The sequence below is a fragment of the Pelophylax lessonae genome (assembly GCF_965119305.1).
Source record: "Pelophylax lessonae genome assembly, chromosome: 2".
NCBI lineage: Eukaryota > Metazoa > Chordata > Amphibia > Anura > Ranidae > Pelophylax > Pelophylax lessonae.
Genome location: NC_138769.1, coordinates 144,666,779 through 144,685,739, shown reverse-complemented (window position 1 = coordinate 144,685,739; position 18,961 = coordinate 144,666,779). Strand labels below are relative to the sequence as shown.

Genomic DNA, 18,961 nt, shown 5'->3' with positions numbered 1-18,961 from the left:
AGAATTAAGAATGGTAGCCACACCAAGTTATAAGCAGTACAGATAACCTGCAGATTAGATTCATAAAGAATTGATAAACTACTAAATAATGCCACAGTACATTCATCTTTTCGTGTTTTCCACCACCTTCATGAGTACAGAGGTCTTTAACACTGTTTAATTTTATACACCATCCCATGAAATTCTCTAGGTCAGTGGTCCTCAACTCCGGTCCTCAGGGCCCACTAACAGGCCAGATTTTAAGTATTACCTTGGGGAGATGCAGACTAGAGTAGTGCAATCACTGAGCAGCAAATGATATCACCTGGGATGTATTTCAGTTATCTTGCAAACCTGGCCTGTTAGTGGGCCCTGTAGGCCAGGGTTGAGGACCACTGCTCTAGGTGACAGACTATTTAACATCAACTGCCATGATGGGCTGATACTCACCCTGTTGTACTTTAGCTTGTCCACTCTGGAAGAAATGAAAAGCATCAGATGCTTTTGGATTGACATGTTTCACCACAGGGAAAATATTCAAAATGTCCTCTTCTGTGAAGGTTGGTTTGTGTCGGCTATCAAAGTTATACTCTTTGAGCAGAATCTGGGATTGAATGAGAAAATCATATTTAGACACAATTATTTCTATATATGATCACATATGTCATGGTGCAAGCAAACTAAATGTACTAAAGGTTTAATTCCACAGGTTAGTTGGAGTGTAGGAAATAAAAGGAAAGAAAAAAAAAAAAAAAAACACTTAATATGGCTGCAGCTTTCCCCCCGCTCTAAGACAAACAACTGAGTAATCATATGTCCGCTGATCGCACAGTTCTCGGTCTTCACTGAGCAAAGAGCAGTGATTGACAGACAGAACTCTCTGCTCTGCCCCTCAAGGACTCACTGAAGCACTGGACTGAAGAGGTGGTGGGAGCAGCTGGCTCAGGCCCTCAGCAGCACACTTGAGAGTCTGAGCCAGCTGCCAGTCAGGCATCTGGTGGATCCTGACCTTAAAAGTCAGGATCCTTTTAGAGCCTGGACTGGCTCTGTGATGTCAGCCGACAGCCCGCTGTCAGCTGAAACTAGGTAACAGGAGTGCAGAAATAAGCACACTCCGCTGACCCAGAAGAGAAGTATGACCAAAAAAATCTGGAAGTGAAGTTTAATTATGAGATCCTTTGAAGTGTTACTAACAGAAATAAGTGAAAGAAGCCATTTGTGCTGAAGCTCAAAATAGTAAAACTAAGATAAAGGTTTAAACGCTTAAAGTGTTTGTGAACGCACAATATCAAGCCACACAGTAAGAAAGTGCATAATATTTAGGTATCATATTAGCATGTATTTTTTCTAGAAATCAACATTTTCTTCAATTTATTTTTCAGATTTTATTGTTTGGTTATGTGACCGCATAGCATTCTTGCATGTCCTCTTTTGTACAGCGTGGGTGGGTAGTTAATTGGTGCTCCTGATTGAGACAAGTACACAGTATAGAGAACCACTTTAAGGCTAGGGCTGCAAGATCTGGGAAAAAATGTTCCTAGGATATGTTTGTTGAGCTGTGTATATTTGATCATGGAATAAAATTACTTATTAGAGCATTAATATTGCACATAGATGTAAAGTCATTAAAGTGTCTATTACTTTTTTAATAACTATGTCTGTGTTTAAACCTAACTATAGCCCAATCCAACCCCAAGGTAAATTCTAGTCCCATAATGCTAGATTATATACAAAACAGAGTTAAAAAAAAAAAAAAAAAAAAAAGAAGAAGGATGGCAGTAAGTTCTTACATTCCCAGTACCTGGAGCCAGCTGACTGCCTCCTCCACAATTCCCAGCAATTAGGGCTATCAAACGACAGACAAATTATGAGGAGCTTTTGGCAGCAGTGCAGTGAAGTGACAAAGATCCGCAACCAAGAGCAAAAAGGATTATATTCAGAAAATAAATTAAGCCCATTCTGCCTTACTGTATCAACAACCAGGTGTAAACAGACAACAGTGGTCAAGGTAACAATTGTTTTCATTTTGCACCCTCTTATAGTCAAATGGCAGTCTGTCATGGCACTGCGAAGATACCCCAAATGTTTAACCACCCAGCAATTTTTGATTTGCTGTAATGAAGTTACTGGTGACTATAGCTACAAAGCCTGCATTATTTTATTTTTTTTACACTTTCACATATCATTGCTTTTATAAACACAAAGAAAATGAAGATTTGTGGTAGTATCTCCAAATCATTGTGTCTACTATGTCAGTGGGACCACAGGTATAAAAGCCCTATGGCCATGGACAACAGACCTTTCCCTTCCTCCATGTCTGCACTAGAGGTTCTGGCTGGTAACAATGACTGTACTGTTAAATAAAGGTCAAAGATTTACCTGAATGCCAACTTTAATAGAAATCTCTCTGAGAAGACTAATTTTCTGCAGGTTGTAAACTTCCACCGCATGATCCACATTTTCACTAAAGAAAGAGAAAGTATATAATTAATCACAGGTTTACATTTTTTTTTTTTTTTTTAGTAAGAGTTGCTTTGTAAGAGTTTAAAACAAACCAGAAGTTATATGTAAAATAAATAAATAAAATAACCAAAATGACTTTAAAGCTGAACTCCAGGTATAGATTTTAATGCATGGACAGATTGGTCCAGCTTGGACCAATGTAAGCATACATATATCATACCTGTAGGACTACTGTGGAAGGAGATAATCACTGCAGTAATCACCACTACTACAGTAATGGTCACTGTTGTACGGGTCCTATGCTAAGCGGTAACCCTACTGCATAGTAACAGCAGGGGGTTGCTCTCTTGGCATGTGCTGCCATTCACAGAACACCTTGCATTTTCTTAACAATTGCAAAGTATCTTCTAATTGGACAAGGTGGAGAGGCAGGGGGTGGACCTTCACCTCACCCAATAAAAAGTAAACTGCAAGGAATTCTGTGAAAACCGCCCATGCCAAGCGAGAGATCCCCTGTGGTCACTCTGCAACAGGGCAGCCACTCAACACACAAACCAGAAGAAAGCGCTGATCGCTGTAGAAGCAGTGACTACTACATTGATTTTACGCCAATATAGCATCCCATGGGTATGCCAAATGCATACTTGCATTGGTCAAAGGTGGACCAATTTAACTATTCATTAACATTCATACCTGGAGTTCAGCAGGCTATTTATGAAACCAGTGTGCCACATAAAATTCTTATATGTCCTATAAAAGCAAGATTAAAATTATTTAGGTTGGCAAATCAGCGTTATCCCAAGTTAAACACATGCAGACATATGCTAAATTTGGTTTGTGCATCAAGGCTTCAATGACTTCCAGTCATGAAAGGGTCCATAAGCTACAACACATCAGATTGCAAATGCAATGGAAATATTGGAGATCTAAACCCACAGCCAATCAGAACTTGGTGACTATGCATTCAATGTATGTAATAAATAAATAGGATTGCCACAGAAATTGAATACAAGAAGCCATTGCCTGGAAAAGTAAAGTATATCTGTATCCAGCACATTTTTTTCTAGTTTCGATAGAGGTGGGAATGTCTAAACCCCTGGCGAGTGTCCCATTCAAGAGTTTACCCTTCATGTCCTGTTGAGAATTTAGAGAAATGTCCTCAGATATCAGTTCCGGTGACTACTTAAAAATGTGGTTTTCACTCACTTTCAGTCCCAGTGACAGTGGACACCAAAAAAAAGTAGAGCGTGAATATCCCTAGCAGAGAATCAGACAAAAAAAAAAAACCTGGTCAGGGGTTCTAACCCCCTCACTGCTCTATCAATAACTGGGATCAGAAGTACTATTTCAGTTTTTGCAGATTACACAGAGCTATGCAGTAGAATAACGTCCTTACATGGTGTCTCCAACTTACAAGCCGACCTCAATGCACTGTTTAATTGGGCAACTGTGTGGCAAATGAGGTTTAATGTTGATAAATGTAAAGTTATGCATTTGGGGGCTAAGAATATGAATGCTACACGCATAGTAGGGGGGGGGGGGGTACAACTGGTTGAATCAATGGTGGAGAAGGATCTGGGTTTTATTATTAAGATTTTACAGAATTTATATAGCGCCAACAGTTTACGCAGCGCTTTACAACTTGAGGGTAGACAGTACAACTACAATACACTTTAATAGAGTAGGAATCAGAGGGCCCGGCTAATTAGAGCTTACAATCTAAGAGCGAGAGTCAAGAGATACACAAGGTAATAATTGTAGGGGGATGTGCCGAGGGAGAAGATAAATGTACAGTTGTTAGTGGGGGCCCGATAGGCCTCTCTGAAGAGATGTGTTTTCAGGGATCGTCTGAAAGTGGACAAAGTTGGATATAGTCGGACAGATTGGGGTAGAGCATTCCAGAGGATGGGAGAAGCTCGGGAGAAGTCCTGGAGGCGAGCATGGGAAGAGGTGACAAGGGAGTTAGAGAGCAGGAGGTCCTGGGAGGAACAAAGAGAATGATTTGGTTGGTATTTTGAGACTAGGTTAGTGATGTGGCTGGGGGCCAAGTTATAGATGGCTTTGTAAGTTATGGTTAGTATATTGAAATAAATTCGTAGGTTGAGTGGCAGCCAATGGAGGGATTGGCAAAGAGGGGTAGCAGAGACCGAGTGGTGTGTAAGGTGGATGAGCCTGGCAGCGGCGTCCATGATGGATTGAAGGGGGATAGCCTATTTAAAGGTAAGTCAATAAGGAGGGAGTTGCAATAATCTAGACGAGAGATGACCAGGGAGTGGACTAGAAGCTTTATGGTATTGTCGTTGGTTAGGAAGGGGCATATCTTAGCGATGTTGCGGAGGTTGAGGCGGCAAGCTTTGGACAGCGACTGTATGTGGGGCCGAAAGGATAGTTTAGAGTCCAGAATTACACCTGGGACCTTGGCATGGGGGGGACGGGTTGATAGTTGAGCCACTGATTTTTAAAGAAATCAGGGGAAGAGGAACATGGGGGAGGAAATATCAATAGCTCAGTTTTAGGTAGGTTGAGTTTGAGGAAGTGATGGGACATCCAGCCTGATATGTCTGTTAGTAAGTTGGTTATGTGCGAGGAGACTGATAGAGCGAGCTAGGGGGTGGAGAGATCGATTTCGGTGTTGTCAGCATACAGATATTGAAAGCCATGGAGGCAGTCAGCTGACCAAGTGAGGAGGTATAGATTAAGAAAAGGAGAGGTCCAAGAACTTGGGGAACCGCGACGGAGAAAGGGAGAGGAGGTAGTAGAGTTGTAAGTAGCACTAAAGGTGCGTTGGGATAGGTATGATGAGTATCAGTGAAGAGTACAGTCACGGAGACCAAGGGAGAGGAGTTTTTTTGAGGAGGAGGGGGTGGTCCACTGTGTCAAAGGCAGCAGAGGGGTCAGGAGGAGTAGTATAGAATAGTGTCCGTTGGTGTTAGCCGTTAGTAGGTCATTTGTGAGTTGAAGGAGAGCAGTTTCCGTGGAGCGTGGAGGGCGAAATCTGGACTGAAGGGGATCAAGAAGGTTGTTCTTAGTCAGATGGTCACTCAGTCGGTTATAGACCAGTTGTTCAAGGAGTTTGGAGAAGGGGAGTAAGGAGATGGGGAGTAGATTGTGAAGATTGGTAGGGTCCAGTGAGGGCTTTTTTAGGCATGTTCTGGTAGATTACGGCTACCGATTTTTTTTTAAGTACTCGCCGATATTAATTAGCGATACCCATTGAAGGAAGAGTAGGTAGAGGGGTGGTTTGGGAGGTGGGGGGTTAGATAAGGCCTAGGTGAGGCTGGGGTGAGTGCAGGATGGGAATAGGAGGATGGGTAAGGGTGGGGGCGGAGTAGAAGGGCAAGTAAGGGTGGGGGCGCAGTAGAAGGATAAGTAAGGGCAGGATTGGAAGCTAGGACTCTGGGAACTCAAAGGACAGAGAGAGCATCGCCATCTAAGTGCAGTGCTATGTAAGTGCAGTATGACCGCAATTTAACTTCTAAAAAAGGTAAGAAATACACTCACAAGGTTAAAAACAAGTCCAGCAGGATTGTAGGGTTTATCCACTCTACTCTCAGTTGGTAGTCACTGGTGTTTTGGTGGCCAGAGGTCTAGGGGTGCTGGTGGCTCCCAGCATTTCCTGGTAAACTAAGACACTTGGAGGCACTGATGACATACCCAGAAGTAACATCATCAGTGCACTTGAGTGTCTCTGAGTTTACCAGGAAGCGCTGGGAGCTTCAAGCGCCCCTGGACCTCTGGTCACCGACACACAAGCTGCTACCACCCCTTCTTATTTAACAATAGACCTTGTATGGATTACTATGTAAAATCCTGAAATCACTCTACGCACCAGCAGAGGAGTATACAGTGCCTTGCAAAAGTATTCACTCCCTTGGCATTTTTCGTGTTTTGTTGCCTCCCAACCTGGAATGAACATGGATTGTTTGAGGATTTGCATAATTTAATTTACAGAACATGCCCACAGGTTTGAAGATGTTTTTTTTTATTATTATTGTGGTCTCTGTGCTGCCTCTCCGATTAATGCCCTTGCCGGTCCATGAGTTTTGGTGGGCGGCCGACTCTTGGCAGGTTTGCTGTTGTGCCATGTTCTTTCCATTGGGTTAAGATAGATGTGATGGTGCTCCTGGGGATCAAAGATTTGGATATTTTTTTGAAACCTAACCCTGACTTGTACTTCTCAACAACATTGTCCCTTACTTGTTTGGAGAGTTCCTTGGTCTTTATGGCAGTGTTTGGTTAGTGGTGCGTCTTGCTTAGGTGTTGCAGCCTCTGGGGCCTTTCAAAAAAGGTGTGTATATGTAATGACAGATCATGTGACACTTAGATTGCACACAGGTGGACATCATTTCACTAATTATGTGACTTCTGAAGGTAATTTGTTGCACCAGAGCTTTTTATGGGCTTCATAACATAGGGGGTGAATACATACGCACTTGCCAATTTTCTGTTTTCTAGTTCTAAAAAAATAGAATTTTTCGTAAGAACTTACCGTAAAATTCTATTCTCAGAGTCCTCTGACAGTCGCCACCCGATGGTATTAGCCTTCACTAATGGGTAATGGCGCACTCTGCAGGAGAAGGCTAGGCAGATAATTATCAGGTTAATACAAAAAAACTTTTATACCTCGGCACGCCACCGGAAGGCAACCACCCCTAGATCCAAAAACCAGAGGGGCGGGGGCAGCGACTGTCCGAGGACTCAGAGAAAATAGTTTTACGGTAAGTTCTTACAAAAAATTCTATTTTCTCTTATGTTCTCTGACAGTCGCCGCCCGATGGTATTAGCCTTCACTAATGGGACGTCCCAAAGCAGTGCAGGTATGAGGGGTGGGAAAGCAACGCAACCAATTTAGAAGGTAATGCAAATAGCCGGGCCAGAAACAACCTGAGCCCACAGGAAAAAACTGGAACAAACCCAGAAAAAACACACCCCATAAGGAGGGACAGTAAAAATGATGTCTCCTTAAACAACTGCCGCACTCAAAACTTTGCTGCCAAAGGAAGCATCCGAAGATGCCAAAACATTGGTTTGTAAAACCTTTGAAAATGTGCACGGACGACCAGGTCGACGCCTTGCACACCTGAGCCACAGACGCCTGATGGCGAAAAGCCCAAGAGGCACTACGGCTCGAGTAGAATGAGCCTTTACCGGGAAAGGAAGAACCTGACCCGTGATGGAATATACCTGAACAATCGTCTGTCTAATCCACATAGAAATGGACGCCGCTGAGGCGGCCGATCCCTTTCCGAGGTCCCTTATGAAGAACAAATAGAAAATCAGACTGCCGAATCGACTCCGTGGCGGACAGGTAGACCTTGACCACCCAGACCACATCCAGAGAATGCAAGGCAAACTCCCTAGGATGCTTGGGTCGGGCACACAACAAAGGCAACAACGATATCCTCATTGAGGTAGAATGAAGAAAACCACCTTGGAAAGAAAAGACTGATTCGGTTGCAGAACTACATTATCTCTATGAAGTACCAGATAAGGAGAACGGCAGGTCAGGACAAGGCCGCCAATTCAGACACACTGCGAGCCAATGCGATAGCCACAACTTTCTGTGACAACCCAGACAGAGGAATCTCTCTGATGTCCTCGAAGGGAGGTTATTGTAACACTGACAAAACCAAATTTAGATCCCAGGGAAGCAAGAGAGCTCACCTCGGGGGAGCCAAATGCTGCACCCCTTGAATGAAGGTGCGGACCAAAGAATGCAACGCCAAAAAACAGCCAAGCCCGACAACTGACCCTTGACCGTAGTCAGCGCCAGATGCTGAACCACGCCCTTCTGCCGGAAGGCCAAGACCTTCGCCACCGAGAAGGAATGAGGGTGAAAACAATGCACTTCGCACCAAGCGATACACGCTTTCCAGGTGCAGTGAGAAATCTTCCTTGAAGTGGCTTTGCGAGCCTGTAACAAGGTAGGGATGACCGCCTGAGGAAGACCTCTATCCCTCAGGACCTGGCTTCCAACAGCCATGCTGTGAAAGCCAGAGACTGTAAAGCAGGATGGAAGATCGGTCCTTGAGACAGAAGATCGTCTCGCAGCGGAAGCCGCCAGAGAGGTTCGACAACCATCTGAACGATGTCCGCGTACCAGGATCGTTGAGGCCAGTCCGGGGCCACCAGAATGACTGACATCCGTTCTGACGCCAACCTGCGGAGAAACCTGGAAAAAAGTTAAAATCAGGGGAAAGGCATACAGCAGCCGAAAGCGGTGCCATGGCACGACCAACGCGTCTGCCAGAGGATCGCGAGTCCTGGCCACGAACCTTTCCACCTTTGTGTTGAGACGGGATGCAAACAAATCAACGTCCGGAGTCCCCCACCGGGCACACAGGAGGTGAAACACCTCCGGATGCAGGGACCATTCCCCTTGGTCCAAAGTCTGGCGACTCAGATAGTCCGCCTGCCAGTTGTCCACACCCGGAATGTGAATGGCCGAGAGCGCTGGAACATGCGATTCGGCCCAGGATAGAATCTCGGCCACTTCCTTGGCTGCCCAGGCACTCCTCGTGCCCCCTCGGTGATGGATATAAGCCACAGCCGTGGCATTGTCCGTCCGTATCCACACCGGACACCCCTGAAGCTGAGATGACCACCAGAAAAGACAAAGCTTGATCGCTCGGAGCTCCAAGATGTTGATCGGTAGCGAAGTCTCCTCCGCTGACCACGTCCCCTGGGCGCAAAGCGTGACCAGAACACCTCCCCAGCCCGACAGGCTGGCATCCGTGGTGACAATCGTCCATAATAGAGGTTGGAAGGACTGACCCTGTGTCAAGGACTGCGGCCGGAGCCACCACAGGAGATCCGTCCGCACCGGATGACTCAAGGAAATTCTCCTTTCCAAAGACTGAGATGTCCAGTCCCACCTGTCCAGGATCTCCGCTTGCAGAGACCTGGTGTGAAATTGAGCAAACTGAACTGCTTCGAAGGCCGAGGCCATTAGGCCCAAGACCCGCATGCAGGTCCGCAAAGAGGAGATATCTTCGTTCCTGAGAGACCTGATCTCCTCCCGCAGAGTCCCGAGTTTGTCCTCAGGAAGGAAGACCCGAGATTGAGCAGAGTCCAGGACCATCCCTAGGTACTAGAGACGAGTAGAGGGAGTCAGTGCTGACTTCTGAAAATTGACGGTCCACCCGAACTCAAAGCTAGATCTTTCACCAAGGTCACACGAGTTTGACCTTAACAAGAGATCGTCCAGGTAACCGAGGACCGCAATGTTCCGTAAACGCAGTAAAGCTAGAACCGGAGCCAACACCTTGGTGAAAAACCCTGGGAGCCGAAGCGAGACCAAAAGGCAACGCCACGAACTGGTAATGCTCCCCAATCAACGCGAAGCAGAGACATCTCTGATGACCCTCGAAAATAGGGATGTGGAGATAAGCATCCTGCAAGTCGATGGATGTCAGGAAGTCCCCAGGCCTCAACGATGCCATCACCAACTGCATGAAATCCATCCTGAACTTCTGTAACCATAACTGTAACAAAGCGGTTCAGGGACTACAAGTCCAGAATCGGACGCACCTTGCCCCCTTTCCTGGGCACCGTGAACAGGTTGGAGTAAAAATCGCGAAACCTTTCCCAGGAAGGAACGGGTACAATGACTCCTTGGGCAAGCAAATTGTGCACAGCCCCCATGAGATATCTCAGACGATAAGGGGACAGCTGCAGAATGGACGGGAAGAACCTGTCTGCGGGGCAAGATCGAAACTCGATCTTGTACCCTGAACGAATCAGTTTGTGAACCCACCTGTCCTGAATGCCGGACAACCAGGGTTCCTGAAAGGAAACCAGACGTCCCCCCACCCCGACAACGGGTGAGGGCTTCCCTTCAGGAAGAGGTAGACTGGGCTGCCGAACCAGACTGACCAGCTTTTGGCTTACCCGACCACGGCTTCTGGGCCACCGGGAAGTCTGAAGGGTTTACCCTTCTCCTGCGTCCCAAAGGCACAAAAGCAATTATGTTGAGTCTTGAAGGAGGGCCCCCTCCGCGTGCGTGGGGACTTACCCATGGTGACCTGGGGCAGCAGTGTACTCCTACCTCCCTGAGCCCCTTAATCAACTCATCTAGACTTTTCCCAAAAAGACGACCCCCCTCATAGGGGACCTCAGACACCGTCTGTTTGGACGTGTGGTCAACCGACCAGCTCTTTAACCAGGTAATGCGGTGGATCGCAATCCCCACCGCCGACAACCGGGCGACCAACGGAGACTCGTCCAAGGCCGCGTCGCACAGGAACATCGCAGTGTGGATGAGCTGATCCTACTGCAGAAGCCCCTTGCATTGTAAGCGCCTGAGGCCATCACTGAGGCAAACAGGTTTCAACAGCGAACCAGCCACTAGATAAATGTGGCGGGCAAGCGCTTCCACACGCCTATCTGCCGGATCCCTGAATACTGGGGAATCCTCTACTGGCAGCAAGGTGGACATATTCAGCCTAGACGCAGTGCGATTCCCTGCTTGGGGACACCATCCAACATTTGTCTACCGCCCCCAAAAACAGATAGCGGATGGAAAAATGCTTAGGCACCACCAACATGTGCTAAATGCGCAGCCACTGGCCATTCACAATCTCATGAAATTCCTCAGGGCAGGAAAAAAGCCTGACCCGACTACTGGGGTCCGTGGAAGCCGAAACCGGACCGCTTACCTGACTGAGCTGGCTCATCAAGATAGTTTGTTATAGATGAGAGCATCCATCGTAGCGCCTTCCCGCGCCACCGAGGAGGAAGATACCCCCTCCTCCTCCCTCTCAGAAGCGGAGGACTGGGACCCCTCAGGGGGACCATCATCAATGGCAACCAATTTGAGCTCAGAGTCAGAGGACTGGGAGGGCACAGACCGTTTTTGGAGGAGTGAGCCGACATCACCAGATTCATCTGAGACGCCAAAGTCGCAAAAGCAGCAGATATGGAGGCCATGGAAGAGGACTCAGGAGTACCCGAAGCCCCCACCAAGTCTGCGGGGGATTCATCATCCTGGGAGTCCAGTTTTGCCTTAAAATGAAAAAGAGACTCTGGCCCTTTAAATCGGCGGTTCCCGGATACCCCCCCATCTGCACTAACAGAAAGAGCCCCCTGTGAAAACACACTAGCCACAAGTAAAAAAACGTTTTGGTTGAAAAATGACCGAATGATTACCAAAAATCCCCAGCCTGTCAGCACATTTTTACACAGGAGAAAGTGTAAAGGAGGAGGAAGTGACCTCACATCACTAGAGGCCAGTCTTCGAGCCCAGAGAAAAGTTGCCTATTGAAAGTCAATGACAAAAGTCACAGGGAATATGGCCGTTTGCCCTTACTAGGCATGTTGCCCCCATCCGGGAGCCTGTGCAGAATCCCAAAATGGCTGCTGTCCTCACACAGAGCTTAGATTCTGTACACCATAAAACATGGCGGCCGCCCCAAACGGCGGCAAAATAAGTGCACAAAACACATTCTGGCTAATATCAGGGACCCCAGGGCCCCTACAGCACCCCATACAGCGCCCTCAGCGGGAGCAGGGAGGGAGAAAGAACCCATAACCCGGCCAGAAGGGGGATCCTACAGAGACCACCAGCCCTGCTATTCCCTAAGAGTGGGCCCACAACCCCCCAAACGTCCCCAGGGACAAGGGGGTAACAGTACTAACCATCAAGGAAGTGGGCACCGCTCAGATACGGGAGACCTCCCACCCTAAGTGGGGGTGCCGTCAGCCATGGAGGGACGCTAGCAACACGTGGGCGATCCAGGTTGAGACATCCTCAGCGAAGACGCAGCTCCGCAGGCTCGTCCCCATATGGAGGAGCACTGTCATTGCGAGGCCTGGGCGTACCAGTAACCTGCAGGCTGGGACTCCATAAGAATCTATGATACCCAGTCTGAGGCCCAGCTCGGCAGTCACTTGTAGTCCTCCAGGAAAGGAATCCCTGACTAACTAGTGATAGTCAGAGAAAATAAAAATCTATTGTGTAAAGAAAAACACAAATTCAGAAAAAAACAAAGAAAAACCCAGACTCTGGGTCTCAGCAGGGAAGACCCAGCTCTACTCCTGATGCTAGGCAGCGTAAAACTGAGGTAATATCAGATTGGGTACAGGATAATGGCTGAGGAATGGCCCCCTAGTGGCGTGCCGAGGTATAAAAGTTTTTTTGTATTAACCTGATAATTATCTGCCTAGCCTGCTCCTGCAGAATGCGCCATTACCCATTAGTGAAGGCTAATACCATCGGGCGGCGACTGTCAGAGGACGTAAGAGAAATATATATATTTTTTTTTTAAAACAGATTTTTATTGAAAAAAACTTCAGCATAATACAGTACAATAACCAGAACTGTGCATGTAAAAAAATAAATAAAATAATCAACACATACATACAGGACATAAATTGCCATAGTTAGAGACAACACATGCAGGATAACCCGGCCCCCATACAGGGCATCCGTAGAGATACATATAGGCTATATTAAGTACAGGTATCAGAACGCTTTCACATGAGCTTGTGGTATGGAAGAACACTATTAATCTTCGCCATCCACGCATTGAACGCGCGGGGGGAGGGGGTGTGTGCTCCCGCATCCACTGCCTGGCAATCAATTTCCTTGCCAGAAACAGTAACTTCCAGAAAAGTGGTACGGGATTTGTCCATGTCCTCATCTGGGTATATTCCCAGGAGGCACTGTTTGGGGTCCAACTGAACGGGAGATCCCATCTTGTGGTGTAGGAAGGTCACAATTTGTTTCCAGTAACCCTGTATCGAAGGGCAGCTCCAGAGTAAGTGGAAAAACGTGCCCACGGACGAGTGGCACATCGGGCAGTCCGGGAGGATCCCGGGTAGATATCACGATAAGCCAAGGGGAGTAAGATAGGTTTGGTGTACTAGGAATAGTTGAGTGAGGCGGTCAGAAAATTTGGGGGATACCCGTTGACACGTCTCAAGGGCCTCATCCCAGTCCTCATCCTCCATGTCACCTACATCAGATTCCCAGCTAGTCTTAACAAAATAGGCTATGACAGTGGAAGGGGGCTTATGTAGTTCCACATAGAGGATGTAGATAAGATGATGTGGATCAGTGCCCTTGAAAAAGTCCAGTATGGGGATGGATTCAATCTGGGGAAATGCAGACGGGAACTGGGTCCGAAATGCATGTCTAACTTGAGAATAGCGGAAAAGCATATGGGCAGGTAGAGGGAAGGTTGTACATAATTCCTCGAACGTGCCCAAGGTCGTCCCCCGCAAAAGGTGTGGGAGGTAGAGAATTCCCCTGCTACTCCACATCGCGGAGTCCGGCAGGGAGCGAAACTCCTCCAAAGCCATGTTGTGCCACAGGGGAGTGTAGGTGTGTAGCGAAGGGTATTTCATTTTGTCCATCACAACCTCCCAGACCCGGCTTAATGGTACAGCATAGAATTGGCTTCTCCTCTAATCTCAGACCCTCATACTCCCCGCAAAATAACTGCTAGGGGATCATCAGTTGGGAGGGACCACCTGGGGCATAGCAGCAGGAGGGAACGAGACTTGTCAGTTTTATCAAGGTGAAACAAGTGCAACAGCTGGGCAGCCAGGTAGTAAAGGTTGAAGTCCGGTAATGCTACACCCCCCAGATTGGAAGGGTTTTTAAGTTTACGCCAGGAGAGTTTATGTCTGCTCTGGCCCCATACGAAGGCTTTAAGGAAGGACTTCATTTGCTAAAATTTTTTTAAAGGCAATTAGATTGGGGAGTGCCAGAGGATATACAATACCTTTGGCAGAAGAACCATTTTTAAAAGGTTGACTCTGCCCATGACGCCCAGGGGTAACTTAGCCCAAATGTGGATCTTGGATTTAATTAAATCATAGAGGGGTTGGATATTATCTGAGATGTAATCCCAGGGGTTTGCGGTGACCAAGACACCAAGATACTTTATACAAGACACCCACTGCAGCGGTGAATTTGAGGGGGACACCGAGGGGGAAGGGTGGTCAAGGGGGAGGATCTGGGACTTGTCCCAATTAATTTGCAGTCCTGAATACTTGCCAAACTGTTTTATAAGGGAGAGAGCTGTGGTCAGGGATGCGTCTGGGTCCGCGAGATATAAAAGTGTGTCATCCATGTACATACTAATCTTTTCAGTCAGCGGACCTACACATAGCCCGTGTATGTCCGGGTGGTCTCGGATAGCTATGGCGAGTGGCTCGGCCGCCAGTGCGTACTAAAAAATAGTTTTATGTATATATTTTTCTCATTTTACTTCACCAACTTAGACACAATTCAGATTAACAAAACATTGAACTTAAGGCTGTAATGTAACAAAATGGGTAAAAAGTCAAGGGGAATGAATACTTTTGCAAGGCACTGTATAGCAGGATCTAACAATACTGTTTTGTGCATTTACGGTATTTAGTGCATAGCCAATCTTCATGGCTTTTTAGAGAATGCTGCACTGTTTCATTAGTCTGGGCTCTGTAGCACAGAAAGTGGTCTATGCCTGACCATGTCATTTGAAGTCCTGCAACAGGCATAGTGTTCCTTCTAGATCTTAACATGCAAACTAATGTTGCACAGTGCCAGTGCAAGAGCCTCACCTCCATAAACCAGCAAAGCATGCTGGGAGGTGTTACCTTTACACTGCGACTTGATACAGCTTCCAGTATAAGGTAAACAGTGCAGACATGATTCTGGCATGCATGGGGATTCTGTGACTATTACAAAAATTATAATAGTAGTATTGAAAAATACAATTTGAGATAGAGCTGTACGGAAGCCTACCAAGGTTTTTTTTTTTTTGTATAGTGACTGTTGGGAGAAACTAGAATACTCACAGGACACCCAGCTCTCACCAATTAGCCACTGTCTTCTGATGACACCATGAGGGAGATTTACTAAAACTGGAGCACTCAGTATCTGATGCTGCTGTGCATGGTAGCCAAACAGTTTATAACTTCAGCTTGTTCAATTAAGCTTTGACAATAAAAACTGAAAGCGGATTGCTTCCTATGCACCAGATTTTGCACTCTCTAGTTTTAGTAAATCCCCCCAATGAATCTACTACTTCAGTATGTTGATGACCGTGTACTGCATGCACATGCTGCTGCTTAAAACTTGGTAGATGAGTGAAAAGTCAATTTAACAGCCTGGGGCATCTGTACCACCTACCATTCAAGGTCGAAGTCAAAGTAGGCTTTGGCTTCAGAGCAGATGTTCTTCCAGAGTTCCTGTGGGGTGACACTGGCCCAGGCCGTGTTGTCAGCACTACTGAGGTTTCTGTTTTTGCGCTTCTTGTTCTTTTTCTTGGAGACCAGCTCATCAGCTGGAAGGTGAGCAACTGAGTTGGGGAAGGCGCTGAGGAAGCAGTTCAGGAAATGGCTAATGGCAGCAGACAGACCAGAAAGTTCTACGCCCTATTCAGGAATAAATTCATTATCAGAGAGAATTTCTAGCAAGTTAAAGGGTTACACTCAGCATATATTTTAAAAAGGCTTAGCTCTGATTAAAGCCCCACTTCAGGCAAATATGAAATTTAAATAATGCATAGTTACATAGTTGGTGAGGTTGAAAAAAAAGACACCAGTCCATCCAGTTCAACCTATGATGTGTGTGTGTTTGCTGTTAACCGTACATTGTATACCCCTCTATGTTGTGGTCTTTAAGGTGCCCATCGAATATTTTTTTGAAACTATCAATGATCCCCGCTGATACGACTGTTTGCGGAAGAGAATTCCACATCCTTACTGCTCTGACAGTGAAGAACCCCCTGCGTATTTTAAGGTTAAACCGCCTTTCCTCTAGGTTTAGTGAGTGGCCACGTGTCTTATTGTATTTCCTTTCTCTGAATAGGTTTTTCCATATGCTAGGGTTGTCAGTACAATATCTATACATTGATATCATATCCCCCCTCAATCGTCTCTTCTCCAGAGAGAATAAGTGCTTGTAGTCTTTCCTCATAGCGGATGTCCTCCATTACCCTAATTATTTTTGTTGCCCTTCTCTGGACTTTCTCCAGTTCCAGCACATCCTTCCTGAGGACCAGTGCCCAGAACTGGACAGCATACTCCAGATGTGGCCAGACCAGAGTCTTGTAGAGTGGGAGAATAATCTCTATTTCTGGAGTGAATCCCCTTTTTTATGCATCCCAGTATTCTGTTGGCTTTGCTTGCAGCGGCTTGGCATTGCATGCTACTGCCAAGCCTGTTGTCTACCAGTACCCCCAGGTCCTTTTCCATCCTAGACTCACCCAGAGGTTCCCCCACTAGTGAGTAGCTTGCTTTCTGCTTTCTGGCACCCAGGTGCATTACTTTACATTTTTCAACATTAAACCTCATCTGCCATGTAGTTGCCCACCCCATAATTTTGTTCAGGTCCGCTTGTAAGGTTTCCACATCCTGCTCAGAAGATATTGGCCTGCTTAGTTTAGGATCATCCGCAAATACTGAGATTTTACTCAATATCCCCTCCTCTAGATCATTTATGAATAAATTAAACAGGATTGGCCCCAGGACAGAACCCTGGGGGACCCCCGATTTCCACACCAGCCCAATCTGAGTACTCCCCATTAATCACCACCCTTTGCAACCTCTCCTGGAGCCAGTTCTCTATCCAGGTACTCACCTTATGGTCCATACCTACCTTCCTTAGTTTGAACAGTAAGCGTTTGTGGGGAACAGTGTCAAAGACCTTTGCAAAGTCCAGGTACACCACATCCACAGGCTTACCTTTACCTAGGTGGTAGCTCACTTCATCATAGAAGGTTAATAGATTGGTTTGGCAAGAACGATTTTTCATGAATCCATACTGATTACTACTAATAATACCGTTTTCATTACTAAAGTCTTGTATGTGGTCCCTTAACATCCCCTCCAAAATCTTGCAGACTACTGATGTTAGGCTGACCGGCCTATACTTACCCGGGATATATCTCGGCCCCTTTTTAAATATTGGTACCACGTTGGCTTTTTTCCAATGAGCTGGCAACATACCCGTCTGTAAACTATCCTTAAAGATCAAGAATAATGGTCTGGCAATCACCTGGCTGAGCTCTTTAAGAACCCTCGGGTGCAAGCCATCCGGTCCCGGTGATTTATTTATGTTAAGTTACTCTAGTTTAGTTCTAAGTCTATCTTCTGTTAGCCATGGCGGTATTTCCTGAGGTGTGTTGTTTAGTTTGGCCTTACAAGCTGGGTTAGTGTAGCCCCCCAATTCTTTTGTGAAGACTGAAGAGAAGAAATTATTTAACACTACCGCCTTTTCCCTGTCCTCTGTGGCCAAAACTCTCTTATCTTTTATGGGGCCAATGTGTTCTGGCCCCGCTTTCTTACGGTTTATATACTTAAAGAATTTCTTGGGGTTCTTGTTTCTCTCTTCCGCTATATGTCTCTCGTGTTCTATTTTAGCCACCCTGATTTCGTCTTTACATTTCTTATTACACTCTTTGTAATGCTAGAATGCTGCCAATGACCCCTCAGTCTTGTATTTTTTGAAGGCCTTTCCTTTAGCATTAATATGCATTTTTATGTTGGAATGTAGCCACCCAGGGTTTAGTTTTGCTCTTTTAAATTTATTTCCCTTTGGAATGCACTGGTCAATCCCTTTGTTAAGTATGCATTTGAAGCATTACCATTTTTCCTCCGTGTACTTTGTTCCCAGGATTCTATCCCATTTGATATTTTCTAGCAGAGAGCGCAGTTTTGGGAAATTGGCTCTTGAAATTCAGTGTCCTTATATTGCCCTTGTGTTTACTATTACTATAATACTGAAACTAATTGACCTATTGTCACTGTTTCCTAAGTTGTCCCGTATTTCTATATCCGTGAGCAGGTCTGTATTGTTGGTAATCAGTAGGTCAAGTACCGCATTGTTTCTTGTCGGTGCATTCACCATCTGACCCATGAAATTGCCCTGCAAAACATTTAGGAACTGCCGAGCCTTGGCTGAATGCACGGTTCCTTCTGCCTAGTCTATATCTGGAGAATTAAAATCCCCCATTATAATGACATTTCTCATCCTTGCTGCCAATCCTATCTGTAAAAGGAGGTCCGCCTCCCCCTCCTCCCTCTCGTTGGGGGGCCTATAGCATACGCCAAATATTACCTTCCCCACAGTGCCTTTCCTTTTAAGTTCTACCCATAGGGATTCTGCCTCGTCCATAGTTCCATTATTAATATCATCCCTCATATTTACTTTACCTGTACACTGTTCTTAATATACAGACATACCCCTCCCCCTTTTTTACCTTCTCTATCTCTGCGATAAAGGGAATACCCCTGAATGGTCGCCATCCAGTCATGAGAGCTGTCAAACCAAGTCTCAGTTATCCCCACAAAATCTAAGTCCTCAAACATCAGCAGCTAAAGCTCTCCCATCTTTTTAGCCAGGCTTCTGGCATTGGTATACAAGCCTCGTAATTTTGACCGGTTACATACAACCTCATTTGATGTTTTTAGGCTGCTTTCTTGATTTTTTTCCCCATCCCCCCCACCCCCCCTAGGTTTAGGAGCTCCGAACACCCTACCGCTAATGTCCCCATTTCTGCCCTCTGAATCTTGCTTTCCACTGGCT

At 46.1% G+C, this 18,961-nt stretch overlaps 1 protein-coding gene across 2 annotated transcripts in view; it reads right to left on the bottom strand.

The window, feature by feature from the left end:
• Window positions 1-18,961, bottom strand: part of CLUH (clustered mitochondria homolog) — a 256,366-nt gene that overhangs the window by 58,656 nt on the left and 178,749 nt on the right. For both annotated transcript variants that reach the window (XM_082246213.1, XM_082246212.1), the window contains exons 16-18: window positions 15,563-15,807; window positions 2,359-2,443; window positions 430-583 (exon numbers count right to left, since the gene is read on the bottom strand). In XM_082246213.1, coding sequence (XP_082102339.1) covers window positions 430-583; window positions 2,359-2,443; window positions 15,563-15,807 — 484 coding nt within the window. The remainder of the gene's footprint in view (window positions 1-429; window positions 584-2,358; window positions 2,444-15,562; window positions 15,808-18,961) is intronic.